Source organism: Leucoraja erinacea, unplaced genomic scaffold, assembly GCF_028641065.1.
Source record: "Leucoraja erinacea ecotype New England unplaced genomic scaffold, Leri_hhj_1 Leri_961S, whole genome shotgun sequence".
Taxonomy (NCBI): domain Eukaryota; kingdom Metazoa; phylum Chordata; class Chondrichthyes; order Rajiformes; family Rajidae; genus Leucoraja; species Leucoraja erinaceus.
In genome coordinates, this window is record NW_026576907.1 from 1 (window position 1) to 17,641 (window position 17,641).

The following is a 17,641-nucleotide window of genomic DNA, read 5'->3' on the forward strand; positions in this document are numbered from 1 at the left end:
TGGCAGATTACGGTCGGGAATCTGAGCTTACATGCTTGTCTGGTCACTCTCTAGGTGCGCACGACCACTACTGGGAACCCCGCCGGCCGCTGGAACTGTCCCGTGCAGCTGTGGGGACCTCACCTGTCCGTCTCTCTGCGTGCCGTGTCCTGATCTGCTGGGTGGGCGTGCTCTGCCTTGGCACAACAGATTCTGAGTGCTGGTGCGCGCTCTTTGTGCGCTCGATCGATACGATACCTGCCGTCAGGGCCACTGGTCGCCAACTCATACGTACATGTACGATCATGCGATAACGGCATGCTGTCCATAGGTTCGACCGCGGCGTGCGTGTGACACTTTTGTTACAGTGGCCCGAGGCTTAGAGTTTCCACTGTTGTGTGCTAAAATGCAGGAATGCCAGATGGATTCAAACAGTGCTGAATGGAGAACCAGAGGGGAATGTGGATGGTCTGTTTTGTCGGTTGGAGGCGGTGAACGATTGGGTGCCCTCAGGGATCTTTGTTGGGTCCTTCGTTGTTTTGTCATGTACATCACTGATCTGGATCAGATGATACCAGGATAGGGAGTGTTGTGGATAATGAAGAGGATTTCCAAAGTCTACAGAGTGATTTAGGCCATTTGGAAAAATGAAAAGATGGCAGATGGAGTTTAATGCTGATAAATGTGAGGTGCTACATCTTGGCAGGACAAATCAAAATAGGACGTACATGGTAAATGGTAGGGAATTGAAGAATACAGTTGAACAGAGGGATCTGGGTATAACCGTGCATAGTTCCTTGAAGGTGGAATCTCATATAGATAGGGTGGTAAAGAAAGCTTTTGGTATGCTAGCCTTTATAAATCAGAGGATTGAGTATAGAAGCTGGGATGTAATGTTAAAATTGTACAAGGCATTGGTGAGACCAAATCTGGAGTATGGTGTACAATTTTGGTCGCCCAATTATAGGAAGGATGTCAACAAAATAGAGAGAGTACAGAGGAGATTTACTAGAATGTTGCCTGGGTTTCAGCAACTAAGTTACAGAGATAGGTTGAATAAGTTAGGTCTTTATTCTCTGGAGCGCAGAAGGTTAAGAGGGGGACTTGATAGAGGTCTTTAAAATGATGAGAGGGATAGACAGAGTTGATGTGGACAAGCTTTTCCCTTTGAGAATAGGGAAGATTCAAACAAGAGGACGTGACTTCAGAATTAAGGGACAGAAGTTTAGGGGTAATATGAGGGGGAACTTCTTTACTCAGAGAGTGGTAGCGGTGTGGAATGAGCTTCCAGTGGAAGTGGTGTTGGCAGGTTCATTGGTATCATTTAAAAATAAATTGGATAGGCATATGCATGAGACGGTTATGGAGGGTTATGGTATGAGTGCAGGCAGGTGGGACTAAGGAAAAAAAGTTGTTCGGCACGGACTTGTAGGGCCGAGATGGCCTGTTTCCGTGCTGTAATTGTTATATGGTTATATGTTATATGGTTTATATAGGACAATGATAGGAGGATGAGGGGTGATCTTAGAATGATAATAATAATACATTTTATTTATGGGCGCCTTTCAAGAGTCTCAAGGACACCTTACAAAATTTAGCAAGTAGAGGGAAAACATGTAAGTGGAATGAGATAAATAGTAGAGACAAGACTAGTACTCAAAGTAAAGACAGAATTCAATTCAAAACACAATATGAGGCAATTAATGCACAGATGAAAAGGGAGGGGGACGTGGGGCTAAGGATAGGCAGAGGTGAAGAGATGGGTCTTGAGGCGGGACTGGAAGATGGTGAGGGAAACGAAATTGCGGATCAGTTGGGGGAGGGAGTTCCAGAGCCTGGGAGCTGCCCTGGAGAAGGCTCTGTCCCCAAAACTGCGGAGGTTGGACTTGTGGATGGAGAGGAGACCGGCTGATGTGGATCTGAGGGACCGTGAGGGTTGGTAGGGGGAGAGGAGGTCAGTGAGATATGGGGGGGGGGGGGGCAGTTGGTGGAGGGCTTTGTAGGTGAGGATCAGGATTTTGTAGGTGATCCGGTGGGAGATGGGAAGCCAGTGAAGTTGTTTGAGGACTGGAGTGATGTGATGCCAGGATTTGGTGTGGGTGATGAGTCGGGCGGGCTGCGTTCTGGACCAGTTGGAGTCGGTTGATGTAGGTGGAGCTGATGCCAAGGAGAAGTGAGCTGCAATAGTCCAGTCGGGAGGAGATGAAGGCGTGGATGAGTCTTTCAGCAGCGGGAGGTGTGAGAGAGGGTCTGAGTTTGGCGATGTTGCGGAGATGAAAGGAGGAGGTTTTAATGACATGGCGGATGTGAGGCTCAAGGGAGAGGGTGGAATCGAAGATCATGCCAAGGTTGCGGGCCTGGTTTTATAGAGCTGTATAAAATCAGGAGAGATGCACAGAATCTCTTGTCCCGAGTAGGGGAATCAAAGTCAAGAGGACATGGGCAAAAGGGAAAAGATTTAATAAGAATCGGAGGGGTAACATTTTCACACAAAGTGTGGTGCGTATATGGAACAAGCTGCCTGATCCACACTGTATCACTATGACTGTATGATTCTATGTCTCTCTCTATTTATATATTTTTATCTAAGACAGACACAAAAAGCAGGAGTAACTCAGCGGGTCAGGCAGCATCACAAGAGATAAGGAATAGAAATTAGGTGCAGGAGTAGGCCATTCGGCCCTTCTACCCTGCACCATTCGCCATTCAATATGATCATGGCTGATCATCCAACTCAGTATCCCGTACCTGCCTTCTCTCCATACCCCCTGATCCCCTTAGCCACAAGGGCCACATCTAACTCCCTCTTAAATATAGCCAATGAACTGTGGCCTCAACTACCCTCTGTGGCAGAGAGTTCCAGAGATTCACCATTCTCTGTGTGAAAAAAGTTCTTCTCATCTCGGTTTTAAAGGATTTCCCCCTTATCCTTAAGCTGTGACCCCTTGTCCTGGACTTCCCCAACATCAGGAGCAATCTTCCTGCATCTAGCCTGTCCAACCCCTTAAGAATTTTGTAAGTTTCTATAAGATCCCCTCTCAATCTCCTAAATTCTAGAGAGTATAAACCAAGTCTATCCAGTCTTTCTTCATAAGACAGTCCTGACATCCCAGGAATCAGTCTGGTGAACCTTCACTGCACTCCCTCTATGGCAATAATGTCCTTCCTCAGATTCGGAGACCAAAACTGTACGCAATACTCCAGGTGTGGTCTCACCAAGACCCTGTACAACTGCAGTAGAACCTCCCTGCTCCTATACTCAAATCCTTTTGCAATGAAAGCTAACATGCCATTCGCTTTCTTTACTGCCTGCTGCACCTGCATGCCTACCTTCAATGACTGGTGTACCATGACACCCAGGTCTCGCTGCATCTCCCCCTTTCCCAATCGGCCACCATTTAGATAATAATTTATTTGCCGCTGAGGGGGGAAGACGCCTTTTCTGTAAAATCGCTTCTGTCTTGTCTTGATGACATTAAGTCCTGGTTGGCCCTAAACTTTCTTGGATTTAATGTGGACAAGCTTTTCCCTTTGAGAATAGGGAAGATTCAAACAAGAGGACATGACTTCAGAATTAAGGGACAGAAGTTTAGGGGTAATATGATGGGGAACTTCTTTACGCAGAGAGTGGTGGCGGTGTGGAATGAGCTCCCAGTGGAAGTGGTGGAGGCAGGTTCATTGGTATCATTTAAAAATAAATTGGATAGGCATATGGATGAGAAGGGAATGGAGGGTTATGGTATGAGTGCAGGCAGGTGGGACTAAGGGGAACAAAATTTGTTCGGCATGGACTTGTAGGGCCGAGATGGCCTGTTTCCGTGCTGTAATTGTTATATGTTATATGTTATATGTTAATGAAAAGAAGGCAGAGGTGATTTTATTTGATCCCAATGGCTGCCGTGAACCTCCATTTGTTGATTTAGGTCCATTGTCAAGGTACGTGAAGCCAACAGTTGTGAACCTGGGTTTTAGGATGGACAGTGACATTAAATTAGATCGCCAAATATGCGCGGTGGTTAAGTCCAGCTTCTTTCACCTAAGGAAGCTGGCGAAGGTGAAGCCCATTCTCGAGCGGCAGCATTTTGAGACAGTAATCCATGCCTTTATTACATCTAGGCTGGATTACTGTAACGCGCTCTATTTTGGAGTTGCTCGTTCTTCACTGGCTCGTCTCCAGTTGGTTCAGAATGCTGCTGCTCGCCTTTTAACAGGGACTCGAAAGAGGGAGCACATATTTCCAATTCTGGCCTCCCTCAACTGGCTCCCGGTGTACTTTCGAGTTCATTTTAAGATACTGTTATTTGTTTTTAAATCTCTGAATGGGCTCGCCCCGCCTTACCTCTCTGAGCTGCTCCACCCATACACTCCTGCCCGGTCCCTCAGGTCAGCTGGTCAGCTGCTCCTGGAGGTACCGAGGTCTAGTCGGAGGCTCAGAGGGGATAGAGCCTTCTCTGTTGCTGCTCCGGCACTCTGGAACACCCTGCCGTTGCACATCAGACAGGCCCCCTCACTGTCCATCTTCAAATCCAGTGTTAAAACACATTCGTACTCCCTGGCTTTTGACCATGACTGAGGCTTTGCTTCTGTTTGTGGTGGTTTTGATGTTTCTTTATTTTACATGTCTTTTCCTATTTCTTTTGATTGTTATTTTTGGTGTGTATTAACTTTTTTGTCAATGATTAGTGATGTACAGCACTTTGTTGCAGCTATGTTTGTTTTTAAAGTGCTCTATAAATAAAATGATTATTATTATTATTAAAGAAGGGTCTCGACCCGAAACGCCATCTATTACTTTCCTCCAGAGATGCGGCATCACATGCTGATTTACTACAGCTTTCTTTGGTTCTTGCTGTGCATTTTCATCAGCGTTGTTGGTCTTATGCGTGCTTGTATTTTTACAGGGTCATCCAGGCAAAGAAGGTCCATCAGGTTCCAAAGGCAACCAGGTAAGTCTGAGAGTTGGCTTCAAGACTGGAAAAATGGGCTGAAAGATGGCAGATGGAGTTTAATGCTGATAAATGTGAGGTGCTACACCTTGGCAGGACAAATCAAAATAGGACGTACATGGTAAATGGTAGGGAATTGAAGAATACAGTTGAACAGAGGGATCTGGGTATAACCATGCATAATTCCTTGAAGGTGGAATCTCATATAGATAGGGTGGGAAAGAAAGCTTTTGGTATGCTAGCCTTTATAAATCAGAGCATTGAGTATATAGAAGCTGGGATGTAATGTTTAAAATTGTACAAGGCATTGGTGAGACCAAATCTGGAGTATGGTGTACAATTTTGGTCGCCCAATTATAGGAAGGATGTCAACAAAATAGAGAGAGTACAGAGGAGATTTACTAGAATGTTGCCTGGGTTTCAACAACTAAGTTACAGAGATAGGTTGAATAAGTTAGGTCTTTATTCTCTGGAGTGCAGAAGGTTAAGGGGGGACTTGATAGAGGTCTTTAAAACGATGAGAGTGATAGACAGAGTTGATGTGGACAAGCTTTTCCCTTTGAGAATAGGGAAGATTCAAACAAGAGGACATTACTTCAGAATTAAGGGACAGAAGTTTAGGGGTAACATGAGGGGGTACTTCTTTACTCAGAGAGTGGTAGCGGTGTGGAATGAGCTTCCAGTGGAAATGGTGGAGGCAGGTTTGTTGGTATCAATTAAAAATAAATTGGATAGGCATATGGATGAGAAGGGAATGGAGGGTTATGATATGAGTGCAGGCAGGTGGGACTAAGGGAAAAAAGTTGTTCGGCACGGACTTGTAGGGCCGAGATGGCCTGTTTCCATGCTGTAATTGTTATATGGTTATATGGTTAAATGGAGGTAGTTGAGGCTGGGTCTATTGCAACGTTTAAGAAGTTTTTCCTTCCATTATTTATTATGTAAAAGAATATGTGTGTTATGATTGTGTTTATAATTTGTTTGGTTGTTTTGTTGTTTGTCTTTTGCACAAAAGTCCGCGAGCATTGTCACTTTCATTTCACTGCACATCTCGTATGTGTATGTGACAAATAAACTTGACTTGACTTGAAACAGTTGGACAGATACATGGATAGGTCAGGTTTGGAGAGATATGGGTCAAATGCATTCAGGTGGGACTAGTGCAGCTGGGACATCGTTGTGAGCAAGTTGGGCCGAGGTGCCTGCGGATTCTACGAGTGTTCGGGACCTCCAGATTCACACAGCCGCCAGTCTTCTGCTCCGCCGATGATTTGTGTGTAACTCTCTCTCTCCTTCTGTGTTTATTACCAGGGTCAGACTGGTCCTCAGGGTCCAATCGGCTATCCTGGCCCACGTGGTGTGAAGGTGAGTGTGGGCACTGGGCATGGAATGTATTGGGCATGGTTGGGGTATTGGGCATAGAAACATAGAAATTAGGTGCAGGAGTAGGCCATTCGGCCCTTCGAGCCTGCACCGCCATTCAATATGATCATAGCTGATCATCCAACTCAGTATCCCATACCTGCCTTCTCTCCATAGCCCCTGATCCCCTTAGCCACAAGGGCCACATCTAACTCCCTCTTAAATATAGCCAATGAACTGGCCTCGACTACCCTCTGCGGCAGAGAGTTCCAGAGATTCACCACTCTCTGTGTGAAAAAAGTTCTTCTCATCTCGGTTTTAAAGGATTTCCCCCTTATCCTTAAGCTGTGACCCCCTTGTCCTGGACTTCCCCAACATCGGGAACAATCTTCCTGCATCTAGCCTGTCCAACCCCTTAAGAATTTTGTAAGTTTCTATAAGATCCCCTCTCAATCTCCTAAATTCTAGAGAGTATAAACCAAGTCTATCCAGTCTTTCTTCATAATACAGTCCTGACATCCCAGGAATCAGTCTGGTGAACCGTCTCTGCACTCCCTCTATGGCAATAATGTCCTTCCTCAGATTTGGAGACCAAAACTGTATGCAATACTCCAGGTGTGGTCTCACCAAGACCCTGTACAACTGCAGTAGAACCTCCCTGCTCCTATACTCAAATCCTTTTGCTATGAAAGCTAACATACCATTCACTTTCTTTACTGCCTGCTGCACCTGCATGCCTACCTTCAATGACTGGTGTACCATGACACCCAGGTCTCGTTGCATCTCCCCCTTTCCCAATTGGCCACCATGGACATGGTCAGGGGCACTGGTCGAGGTCGGGGGCACTGGTCGAGGTTGGGGGGCACTTGGAATGGTTTCTGGAGAAAGGGGAGACACATCCGTGCGATGAGCCCCTGCGTTAGGGCAGCCAGCGCCTGTCTCTCTTGCCCCACGCCTCACTGCTCTTCTCTTCCTCTCAGGGAACGGATGGAATCCGCGGCTTGATGGGACACAAAGGCGAGAAGGTGAGAACGTTTTCTGATGAACTTGTCTTTTCTTAACGGTGCCAATGATGAATCATTGATTGGTGAACTCACTGATTGATGATCTCACTGATTGAAGAGTACACCGAGTGATGACCTCACTAATTGTTGACTTCACTGATTGCTGAGCTCACTGATTGATGTGCTCACTGTTTGCTGACCTCACTGATTGCTGACCTCACTGATTGCTGACCTCGCTGATTGCTGACCTCACTGATTGCTGACCTCACTGATTGCTGACCTCACTGAAGAATGACCTCACTGATGGATGACCTCACTTATTGCTGACCTCACTGATTGCTGACCTCACTGATGGATGACCTCACTGATGGCTGACCTCACTGATTGCTGACCTCACTGTTTGCTGACCTTGCTGACCTCACTGATTGCTGACCTCACTGATGGATGACCTCACTGTTTGCTGACCTCACTGATTGCTGACCTCACTGATTGCTGACCTCACTGATGGATGACCTCACTGATTGCTGACCTCACTGATTGCTGACCTCACTGATTGCTGACCTCACTGATTGCTGACCTCACTGATTGACCTCACTGATTGCCCTCACTGATTGCTGACCTCACTGATTGCTGACCTCGCTGATTGCTGACCTCACTGATTGCTGACCTCACTGATGGATGACCTCACTTATTGCTGACCTCACTGATTGCTGACCTCACTGATGGATGACCTCACTGTTTGCTGACCTCACTGATTGCTGACCTCGCTGATTGCTGACCTCACTGATGGATGACCTCACTGAAGAATGACCTCACTGATAGCTGACCTCACTGATTGCTGACCTCACTGAAGAATGACCTCACTGATTGCTGACCTCACTGATTGCTGACCTCACTGATTGCTGACCTCACTGATGGATGACCTCACTGTTTGCTGACCTCACTGATGGATGACCTCACTGATGGATGACCTCACTGTTTGCTGACCTCACTGATGGATGACCTCACTGATTGCTGACCTCACTGATTGCTGACCTCACTGATTGCTGACCTCACTGATGGATGACCTCACTGATTGACCTCACTGATAGCTGACCTCACTGATTGCTGACCTCACTGTTTGCTGACCTCACTGTTTGCTGACCTCACTGTTTGCTGACCTCACTGATTGCTGACCTCACTGATGGATGACCTCACTGAAGAATGACCTCACTGATAGCTGACCTCACTGATTGCTGACCTCACTGTTTGCTGACCTCACTGTTTGCTGACCTCACTGCTTGCTGACCTCACTGTTTGCTGAGCTCACTGATTGCTGACCTCACTGATTGATGACCTCACTGCTTGCTGAGCTCACTGATTGCTGACCTCACTGATTGATGACCTCACTGATTGCTGACCTCACTGATTGCTGACCTCACTGATTGCTGACCTCACTGCTTGCTGACCTCACTGATTGCTGACCTCACTGTTTGCTGACCTCACTGATTGCTGACCTCACTGTTTGCTGACCTCACTGATTGCTGACCTCACTGTTTGCTGACCTCACTGATTGCTGACCTCACTGTTTGCTGACCTCACTGATTGCTGACCTCACTGATTGCTGACCTCACTGTTTGCTGACCTCACTGTTTGCTGACCTCACTGATTGATGACCTCACTGATTGATGTCCTCACTGTTTGCTGACCTCACTGATTGCTGACCTCACTGATTGCTGACCTCACTGATTGCTGACCTCACTGTTTGCTGACCTCACTGTTTGCTGACCTCACTGATTGCTGACCGCACTGCTTGCTGACCTCACTGATTGCTGACCTCACTGATTGTTGACCTCACTGATTGCTGACCTCATGATTGACGACTTGACTTATTGATGATCTCATTGAGAGACGACCTCACTGATGGACAACCTTCACTGACTGATAATCTCACTGACTGACTGATGACCCCACTGAGCTATTCAGCCTCGGGTGTGAGAGCTCATAGACTGGTGTTTGTGTCTATCTTCCGGTTCTGCTGTTGTATCCTCAATGCAAGAGCCTCAACTTGGCACTCTTGTTGCTCCTGTGGAACAGTGAATCATGAGTCCTTGTAGAAGTAAGGATGCTGGAATCAGCACGTCCTCCACAGTTACTCCAGCATGTTGTATAGAAGTTGGGATGTAATATTAAAATTGTACAAGGCATTGGTGAGGCCAATTCTGGAGTATGGTGTACAATTTTGGTCGCCTAATTATAGGAAGGATGTCAACAAAATAGAGAGAGTACAGACGAGATTTACTAGAATGTTGCCTGGGTTTCAACAACTAAGTTACAGAGATAGGTTGAATAAGTTAGGTCTTTATTCTCTGGAGCGCAGAAGGTTAAGGGGGGACTTGATAGAGGTCTTTAAAATGATGAGAGGGATAGACAGAGTTGACGTGGAAAAGCTTTTCCCACTGAGAGTAGGGAAGATTCAAACAAGGGGACATGACTTGAGAATTAAGGGACTGAAGTTTAGGGGTAACATGAGGGGGAACTTCTTTACTCAGAGAGTGGTAGCTGTGTGGAATGAGCTTCCAGTGAAGGTGGTGGAGGCAGGTTCGTTTTTATCATTTAAAAATAAATTGGATAGTTATATGGACGGGAAGGGAATGGAGGGTTATGGTCTGAGCGCAGGTATATGGGACTAGGGGAGAATATGTGTTTGGCACGGACTAGAAGGGTCGAGATGGCCTGTTTCCGTGCTGTAATTGTTATATGGTTATATGCTGGTGGCCTTACCGAGGCAGCGTGAGGTGTAGATGGAGTTGATGGAAGGGAGGCTGGTTTGTGTGATGGTCTGGGCTGCATCTGCAACTCCCTGAAGTTTCTCATGGTCTTGGATGGAGCGGTTCTATGTTGAATGCAATATAGTCACTCGATCGCTGCATCTCTCTGTGTTGTTGTGCATGACTCACTGTCTCTGCTTTCTCCCAGGGTGAAGATGGATTCCCAGGATTCAAGGGAGACATGGGTCTCAAGGGTGATCGGGTAAGAACAACAATGCTCCTATAACTCCTCTCCCTTCTCCCGAGAGAGGAAGTAAATGCTGTAAAGAGAAAGGATTTCACACACAAAGTTCTCCGATCAAGTGTCGATGTTACGATACAATTCTTAATTAGTACGGGGGTCAGAGGTTATGGGGAGAAGGCAGGAGAATGGGGTTAGGAGGGAGAGATAGATCATGATCGAATGGTGGTGTAGATATAATGGGCCGAATGGCCTAATTCTACTCCTATTCATTATGGACCTTATGACATAGAAACATAGAAATTAGGTGCAGGAGTAGAGGCCATTCAGCCCTTCGAGCCTGCACCATTCGCCATTCAATATGATCATGGCTGATCATCCAACTCAGTATCCCGTACCTGCTTTCTCTCCATACCCCCTGATCCCCTTAGCCACAAGGGCCACATCTAACTCCCTCTTAAATATAGCCAATGAACTGTGGCCTCAACTACCCTCTGCGGCAGAGAGTTCCAGAGATTCACCACTCTCTGTGTGAAAAAAGTTCTTCTCATCTCGGTTTTAAAAGATTTCCCCCTTATCCTTAAGCTGTGACCCCTTGTCCTAGACTTCCCCAACATCGGGGACAATCTTCCTGCATCTAGCCTGTCCAACCCCTTAAGAATTTTGTAAGTTTCTATAAGATCCCCTCTCAATCTCCTAAATTCTAGAGAGTATAAACCAAGTCTATCCAGTCTTTCTTCATAAGACAGTCCTGACATCCCAGGAATCAGTCTGGTGAACCGTCTCTGCACTCCCTCTATGGCAATTATGTCCTTCCTCAGATTTGGAGACTAAAACTGTACGCAATACTCCAGGTGTGGTCTCACCAAGACCCTGTACTACTGCAGTAGAACCTCCCTGCTCCTATACTCAAATCCTTTTGCAATGATGGTACGATTCGATAGAACATTATTTATCCCAGGAGAGAAATTGATCTGCTAACAGTCATAAAACACAAGACACATCAGACATGAAATTAAAGTGTGGAGTGGAAAGGATTGGGGATGTGCAAGGATTAGGGAGGGGGGTGGTGTGTGGGGGGGGGGGGGGGGGGGCAGTCTCAGTCTACCCCACGACAGAAGTGGGAGGAGTTGTACAGTTTGATAGCCACAGGGAAGATGGATCTCCTGTGGCGTTCTGTGCTGCATCTTGGTGGAACCAGTCTGTTACTGAAGGTGCTCCTCAGGTTGACCAGTGTAATGATTTAGTTTAGTTTAGTTTAGCGATACAGAGCGTAGATCAGGCCCTTCGGCCCATCGAGTCCGCACCGACCAACGATCCCCGCACACTAACACTATCCTACACACAATAGGGACAATTTACAATTAGCCTACAAACCTGTACGCAGTAAACCTCCACTGTGGTTTTCTGTGTCTGACCCTGGGCAGTGTGTAACGGGGCGGTGTAGTGGGAGCTTCACTCTGTTCCTGAGAGAGTGGATGGAGCTGCATTTTGTTGACGACCCGTCGTACGAGGCGATTATTTAGGCAAGTGCCGGCGACTGTCGTGGTCGTAGACGATCGCCAAAAATCCGGCCACTGGACAAAAGGGCCTGTCCCACTTAGACGATGTTTTAGCCGACTGCCGGTGACTACGACAATGGAATTCACCAAAGTCAGTACCTGGCGACAACCTACACCATCCCGGCGACAACCTGCACCATCCCGGCGACAACCTGCACCATCCCGGCGACAACCTACAACAACCTGAATGAATGAATGATAAATGAATGAATGAATGAATGATTGAATGATTGAATGAATTAATGATGAATGAGTGAATGAATGATGATGAATGCATGAATGAATGAATGAATGAATGATGAATGCATGAATGAATGAATGAATGAATGATGAATGCATGAATGAATGAATGAATGATGAATGATTGAATGAATGAATGAATGAATGAATGGAATGAATGAATGATTGAATGAATGATTGAATGGATGAATGAATGAATGAATGAATGAATGAATGAATGAATGAATGAATGATTGAATGAATGAATGAATGATGAATGAATGCATGAATGAATGAATGAATGATTGAATGAATGATTGAATGATGAATGAATGAATGAATGCATGCATGAATGAATGAATGTATGAAAACTTCGACAATGGAATTCACCAAAGTCAGTACCGGCTACAACCTACACCATCCCAGCGACAACCTACACCATCCCGGCGACAACCTACACCATCCCGGCGACAACATGCACCATCCCGGCGACAACATGCACCATCCTGGCGACAACCTACACCATCCCGGCGACAACATGCACCATCCCGGCGACAACCTGCACCATCCCAGCGACAACCTACACCATCCCGGCGACAACCTACCCCATCCCGGCGACAACATGCACCATCCCGGCGACAACCTACACCATCCCGGCGACAACATACACCATCCCGGCGACAACATGCACCATCCCGGCGACAACCTGCACCATCCCGGCGACAACCTGCACCATCCCGGCGACAACCTGCACCATCCCGGCGACAACCTACAACAACCTGAATGAATGAATGATGAATGAATGAATGAATGAATGAATGATTGAATGATTGAATGAATTAATGATGTATGAGTGAATGAATGAATGATGAATGCATGAATGAATGAATGAATGCTGAATGATGAATGAATGAATGATGAATGAATGAATGAATGAATGATGAATGATTGAATGCATGAATGCATGAATGAATGAATTGAATGAATGAATGATTGAATGAATGATGAATGAATGAATGATTGAATGAATGAATGAATGAATGAATGAATGATGATTGAATGTATGATGAATGAATGAATGAATTAATGAATGAATGAATGAATGAATGAATGCATGAATGTATGGATGAATGAATGAATGAATGAATGAATGCATGAATGAATGAATGAATGAATTTATGATTGAATGGATGAATGAATGAATGCATGAATGCATGAATGAATGAACGTATGAAAACTTCGACAATGGAATTCACCAAAGTCAGTACCGGCTACAACCTACACCATCCCGGCGACAACATGCACCATCCCGGCGACAACATGCACCATCCCGGCGACAACATGCACCATGCACCATCCCGGCGACAACCTACAACAACCTGAATGAATGAATGCATGAATGTATGAATGAATGAATGAATGGATGGATGAATGAATGAATGAATGAATGAATGAATGAATGAATGATGGATGAATGAATGAATGAATGCATGAATGATGAATGAATGAATGATGATGAATGAATGAATGAATGAATGAATGAATGAATGAATGCATGAATGAATGAATGAATGAATGCATGAATGACAGAATGCATGAATGAATGAATGATTGATTGAATGAATGAATGAATGAATGAATGATTGATTGAATGAATGAATGATTGAATGAATGAATGAATGAATGAATGAATTAATTGAATGAATGAATGAATGAATGAATGAATGAATGTATGAATGAATGAATGCATGAATGAATGAATGAATGAATGAATGATGAATGAATGAATGAATGATTGATGATTGATTGAATGAATGAATGAATGAATGAATGAATGAATGAATGAATGAATGAATGAATGAATGAATGAATGATTGATTGATTGATTGATTGATTGAATGAATGAATGAATGAATGATGAATTGATGAATGAATGAATGAATGCATGAATGAATGAATGAATGAATGAATGAATGATTGAATGAATGAATGCATGACTGAATGAATGAATGAATGAATGTATGATGAATGAATGCATGCATGAATGAATGAATGAATGCATGAATTGAATGAATGAATTAAAACTTTATTGTCATTCAGATATACACCTAGACACAGTGCACCTTGAACGAAATTTCATTGCATTTGACTCTCCAAAATCAGGTAATAGTAAAAAGTGCTAGGTGCGTCCATAAAAATGCCTCATGCGCATGGTTCTGTAAAATAAATATATATAAAAAGTTTTTTAAAAAGTGTCGATATTTAAAAAGTTCAAGCCTCGGTTTTGTTGATTGTTCAGTAATCTTATGGCCTGGGGGATGAAGCTGTTTTAGAACCTGGTTGTCCAGGTTGGACAACCTACGACAACACTTACGTCAGGAGAAGACAAGCTACGACAAGCCCAAGGTCGCCGACTGTCGACGAAAAGTATTGAACTTTGCAAAATCCATCGGCGACCAGAGAAACGCCTCGACTCTTTGGGCGACTGAAGAGACGACTCACGACCCTACAGGCGACAGCCCGGCGACCATGTGGGCCAGCCTCGTCGTAGCAGTCGCCTAAAAAATCACCTATGTGGGACAGGCCCTTTAGACGTTGCTCATAGACATAGACGCTGCTTTAGACATTCTGTACACTGAAACCAGATGTCAACTGTCCAAACCTCTGGATTACAAATATGCAGGCATTGGTTGGGATGAGGTGCAAGGTGTGAACGTGACCTTCTGTCCTCAGACCTTGTTGGTGAGGGGCTTGCTCAGTATGTAGACAATCTCCATGCACAATGTGAGATACTCTAGGTGGTTAGAGAGGGGAGTGGAGGGGAAGAGGAGGGGACGGGAAGGGAGGGGACGGGAGTGGAGGGGAAGGGAGGGGAGTGGAGTGGAGGGGAGGGGAAGGGAGGGGAGGGGAGTGGAGTGGAGTGGAGGGGAGGGGAGGAGGCGTGGGAGTGGAGGGAGGGGAAGGAGAGGGGAGGGGGGGGAGGGGGAGGGAGGGGAGGGGAGGGAGGGGAGGCGTAGGAGGGAGAGTGGAGGGGAGGGGAGTGGAGTGGAGGGGAGGGGAGTGGAGGGGAGTGGAGGGGAGGGGAGGGGGGTGTAGAGGAGTGGAGGGGAGTGGAGTGGAGGGGAGAGGAGTGGAGGGGAGGGGAGGGGAGTGGAGGGGAGGGAGTGGAGGGGAGGGAATGTTATTGGAGGGGAGGAGAGTGGAGGGAAGGGGAGTGGAGTGGAGGGGAAGGGAGGGGAGTGGAGTGGAGGGGAGGGGGAAGGGAGGGAGAGGAGAGTGGAGGGGAGTGGAGGTGAGAGGAGAAGTGGAAGGGAGTGGGATGGGAGGGGAGTGGAGTGGAGTGGGGGGAGGGGATGGGGAGTGGAGTGGAGGGGAGTGTTTTGGGAGGGATGGGGAGTGGAGGGCAAAGGAGGGGAGGGGAGGGGAGGGGAGTGGAGTGGAGGGGAGGGGAAGGCTGTACCTCCTCTCCATTGCCCTCGCTTCTTGCCTGACTCGGTCCACTATCAACCCCACAGTTTTTCCATAGAGATAGAGATTGAAAGACTGTGCGGCAAACAGGCCCTTCGGCCCAATGAGTCCGTGTTGACCAGCGTTCCCCCACACATTAACCCCACCCTACACACACCAGGGACAATTTTATATTTATACCAAGCCATTTAACTGACAAACCTGTACGTCATTGGAGTGTGGGAGGAAACCTTCTCGGAAGATCTCGGAGAAAACCCACCCAGGTCACGGGGAGAACGTGCAAACTCCGTACCGACAGCAGCCGTAGTCGGGATTGAACCTGGGTCCCTGGCGCTGTGAGGCGGTAGTTCTACCCGCTGTGTTACTGTGCTGCCTGTACTGACGCTTCATTAACTGTGCTTCCAGGGGGAGATTGGACCCAGCGGGCCCCGTGGAGAGGATGGACCGGAGGGGCCCAAAGGTCGGGTGGGACCTCCAGGTGACCCGGGGCCGCTAGGTGCGACAGGTGAGAAGGTGAGAGACATTGTGGTATGGTACACCCCAGACTGGTGAAATGTTATTGTTAGGGTTGATGTCAGGTGAGACACCCCCCCCCCCCCCTCCCCCCTCTCCACTGCCCACACTCCACGTCCCATCCTCAACCTCCTCATTTCCTCCCGTCCCACTCCAACTTCCCATTCCCACATGCCTGGCCCATCTCCCATTTCCACATGCATCCCAATTCCCAATTCCCATTCCCACATGCCTCACCCACTTCCCATTTCCACATGCATCCCGATTCCCAATTCCCATTTCCACATGCAGCCCAATTCCCAATTCCCATTCCCACATGCCTCACCCATCTCCCATTTCCACATGCATCTCGATTCCCAATTCCCATTCCCACATGCGTCACTATTCCCACTTCCCATACTCACATGACTGCTGCTGCACCCGCTGAGTTTCTCCAGCTTTTCTGTGTAACCTCCCATACTCACATGACTGTTCCCATTTCCCACTTCCCCTTACTCCTTCTATCACGTCGGAATTATTTCCACCCCTCCCACTTTTCCCTGCATTCTCGTCTCTTTCTCCTTCCTCTCCTCCCCCCTTTTCCCCCTCCCCCCTCCCTCTCCCTCTCCCCCGCCCTCTTCCTTCCCCCACCCTTCCTCTCCCCCCTCTCTCCACTCCACCCTTCCTCCTCTGCCTCCCCCCCCTCTCTCTCCCCCTCTACCTCTCCCTCTCTCGCTCCCCACCACCTCCTCCCCATCCCTACCCTCCCTCTCCGCAGCCTTGATTCTCCCCTCCCTCTTCCCTCCTTTTATCCTCATCCCTCTCCCCTTCCCCCGTTTTTCTTCTTGCCATTTCCTGTTCTCCCCTTTCCTTATCTCTTCCTCCTTCCCTTAGACCAACCACTTCCCATTCCCACATGCCCGTCCCCATATCCTTCTTTCCCCTGTCCACATTTTACCCTACCCACTTCCTGTTCACTCCTCCAGACCCAATGTCATCCATTCCCACTTTTTCATGCATTCTCTCTTCCTCTCTGCCTCTGCTCCTCCCTCCCTCCCTGTCCCACCCTACTTCCATTCCTTACCTCTTCCTTGCCATTTCCCATTTCTCCTTCCCATTTGCTCCTCCCGCATCTCTCTCAACCCCACCATCTCTCCTCATTCACCATCCCTCATTTCTCTCCTTTCCCCTTTCCCCACCCCACCTTCTCCACCTCCTTTGAACGTACCCCTTTCCCTCTCTCTCACCTTCTTGACTTTCCCCCACTCACCTCCACCGCCACTTCCCTTTCTTTCACACAGTTCATCGTCCCACAGTTCTTGCCCACACTCCATCTCCTCCTGTCTAACCTCCTGCCCTCACTTTTCATCTTTTCTTCCTCTTATCTTTCCTTTGACATTATTTCTTTACCCTCCATGACTTCTTGGCCGTCTCTTGCCTTGAAAGCCGTCGAACCTGTGCAAACGGAATTAATCCTGGTGACTTTATCCCTCTGTGCATCTAACCTCACGTTACTGCCAACTCTGTGGCCTGTTTCCACCTCCTTCAGTCATTCTCTTCCTCCTGGAACCCTATCCTCTGTTGTTCAAATATTATTAATATATAACATATAACAATT

At 47.0% G+C, this 17,641-nt stretch overlaps 1 protein-coding gene across 1 annotated transcript in view; it reads left to right on the forward strand.

Moving 5' to 3' along the window:
• Window positions 1–54: 54 nt before the first annotated feature.
• The window catches only part of LOC129695152 (collagen alpha-2(XI) chain-like), a gene marked incomplete at both ends in the record, with an annotated part of 61,402 nt that continues 43,815 nt past the window's right edge, over window positions 55–17,641 (forward strand). The window contains 6 exons of the mRNA XM_055631919.1: window positions 55–242; window positions 4,881–4,925; window positions 6,237–6,290; window positions 7,268–7,312; window positions 10,250–10,303; window positions 15,937–16,044. Coding sequence (XP_055487894.1) covers window positions 55–242; window positions 4,881–4,925; window positions 6,237–6,290; window positions 7,268–7,312; window positions 10,250–10,303; window positions 15,937–16,044 — 494 coding nt within the window. The remainder of the gene's footprint in view (window positions 243–4,880; window positions 4,926–6,236; window positions 6,291–7,267; window positions 7,313–10,249; window positions 10,304–15,936; window positions 16,045–17,641) is intronic.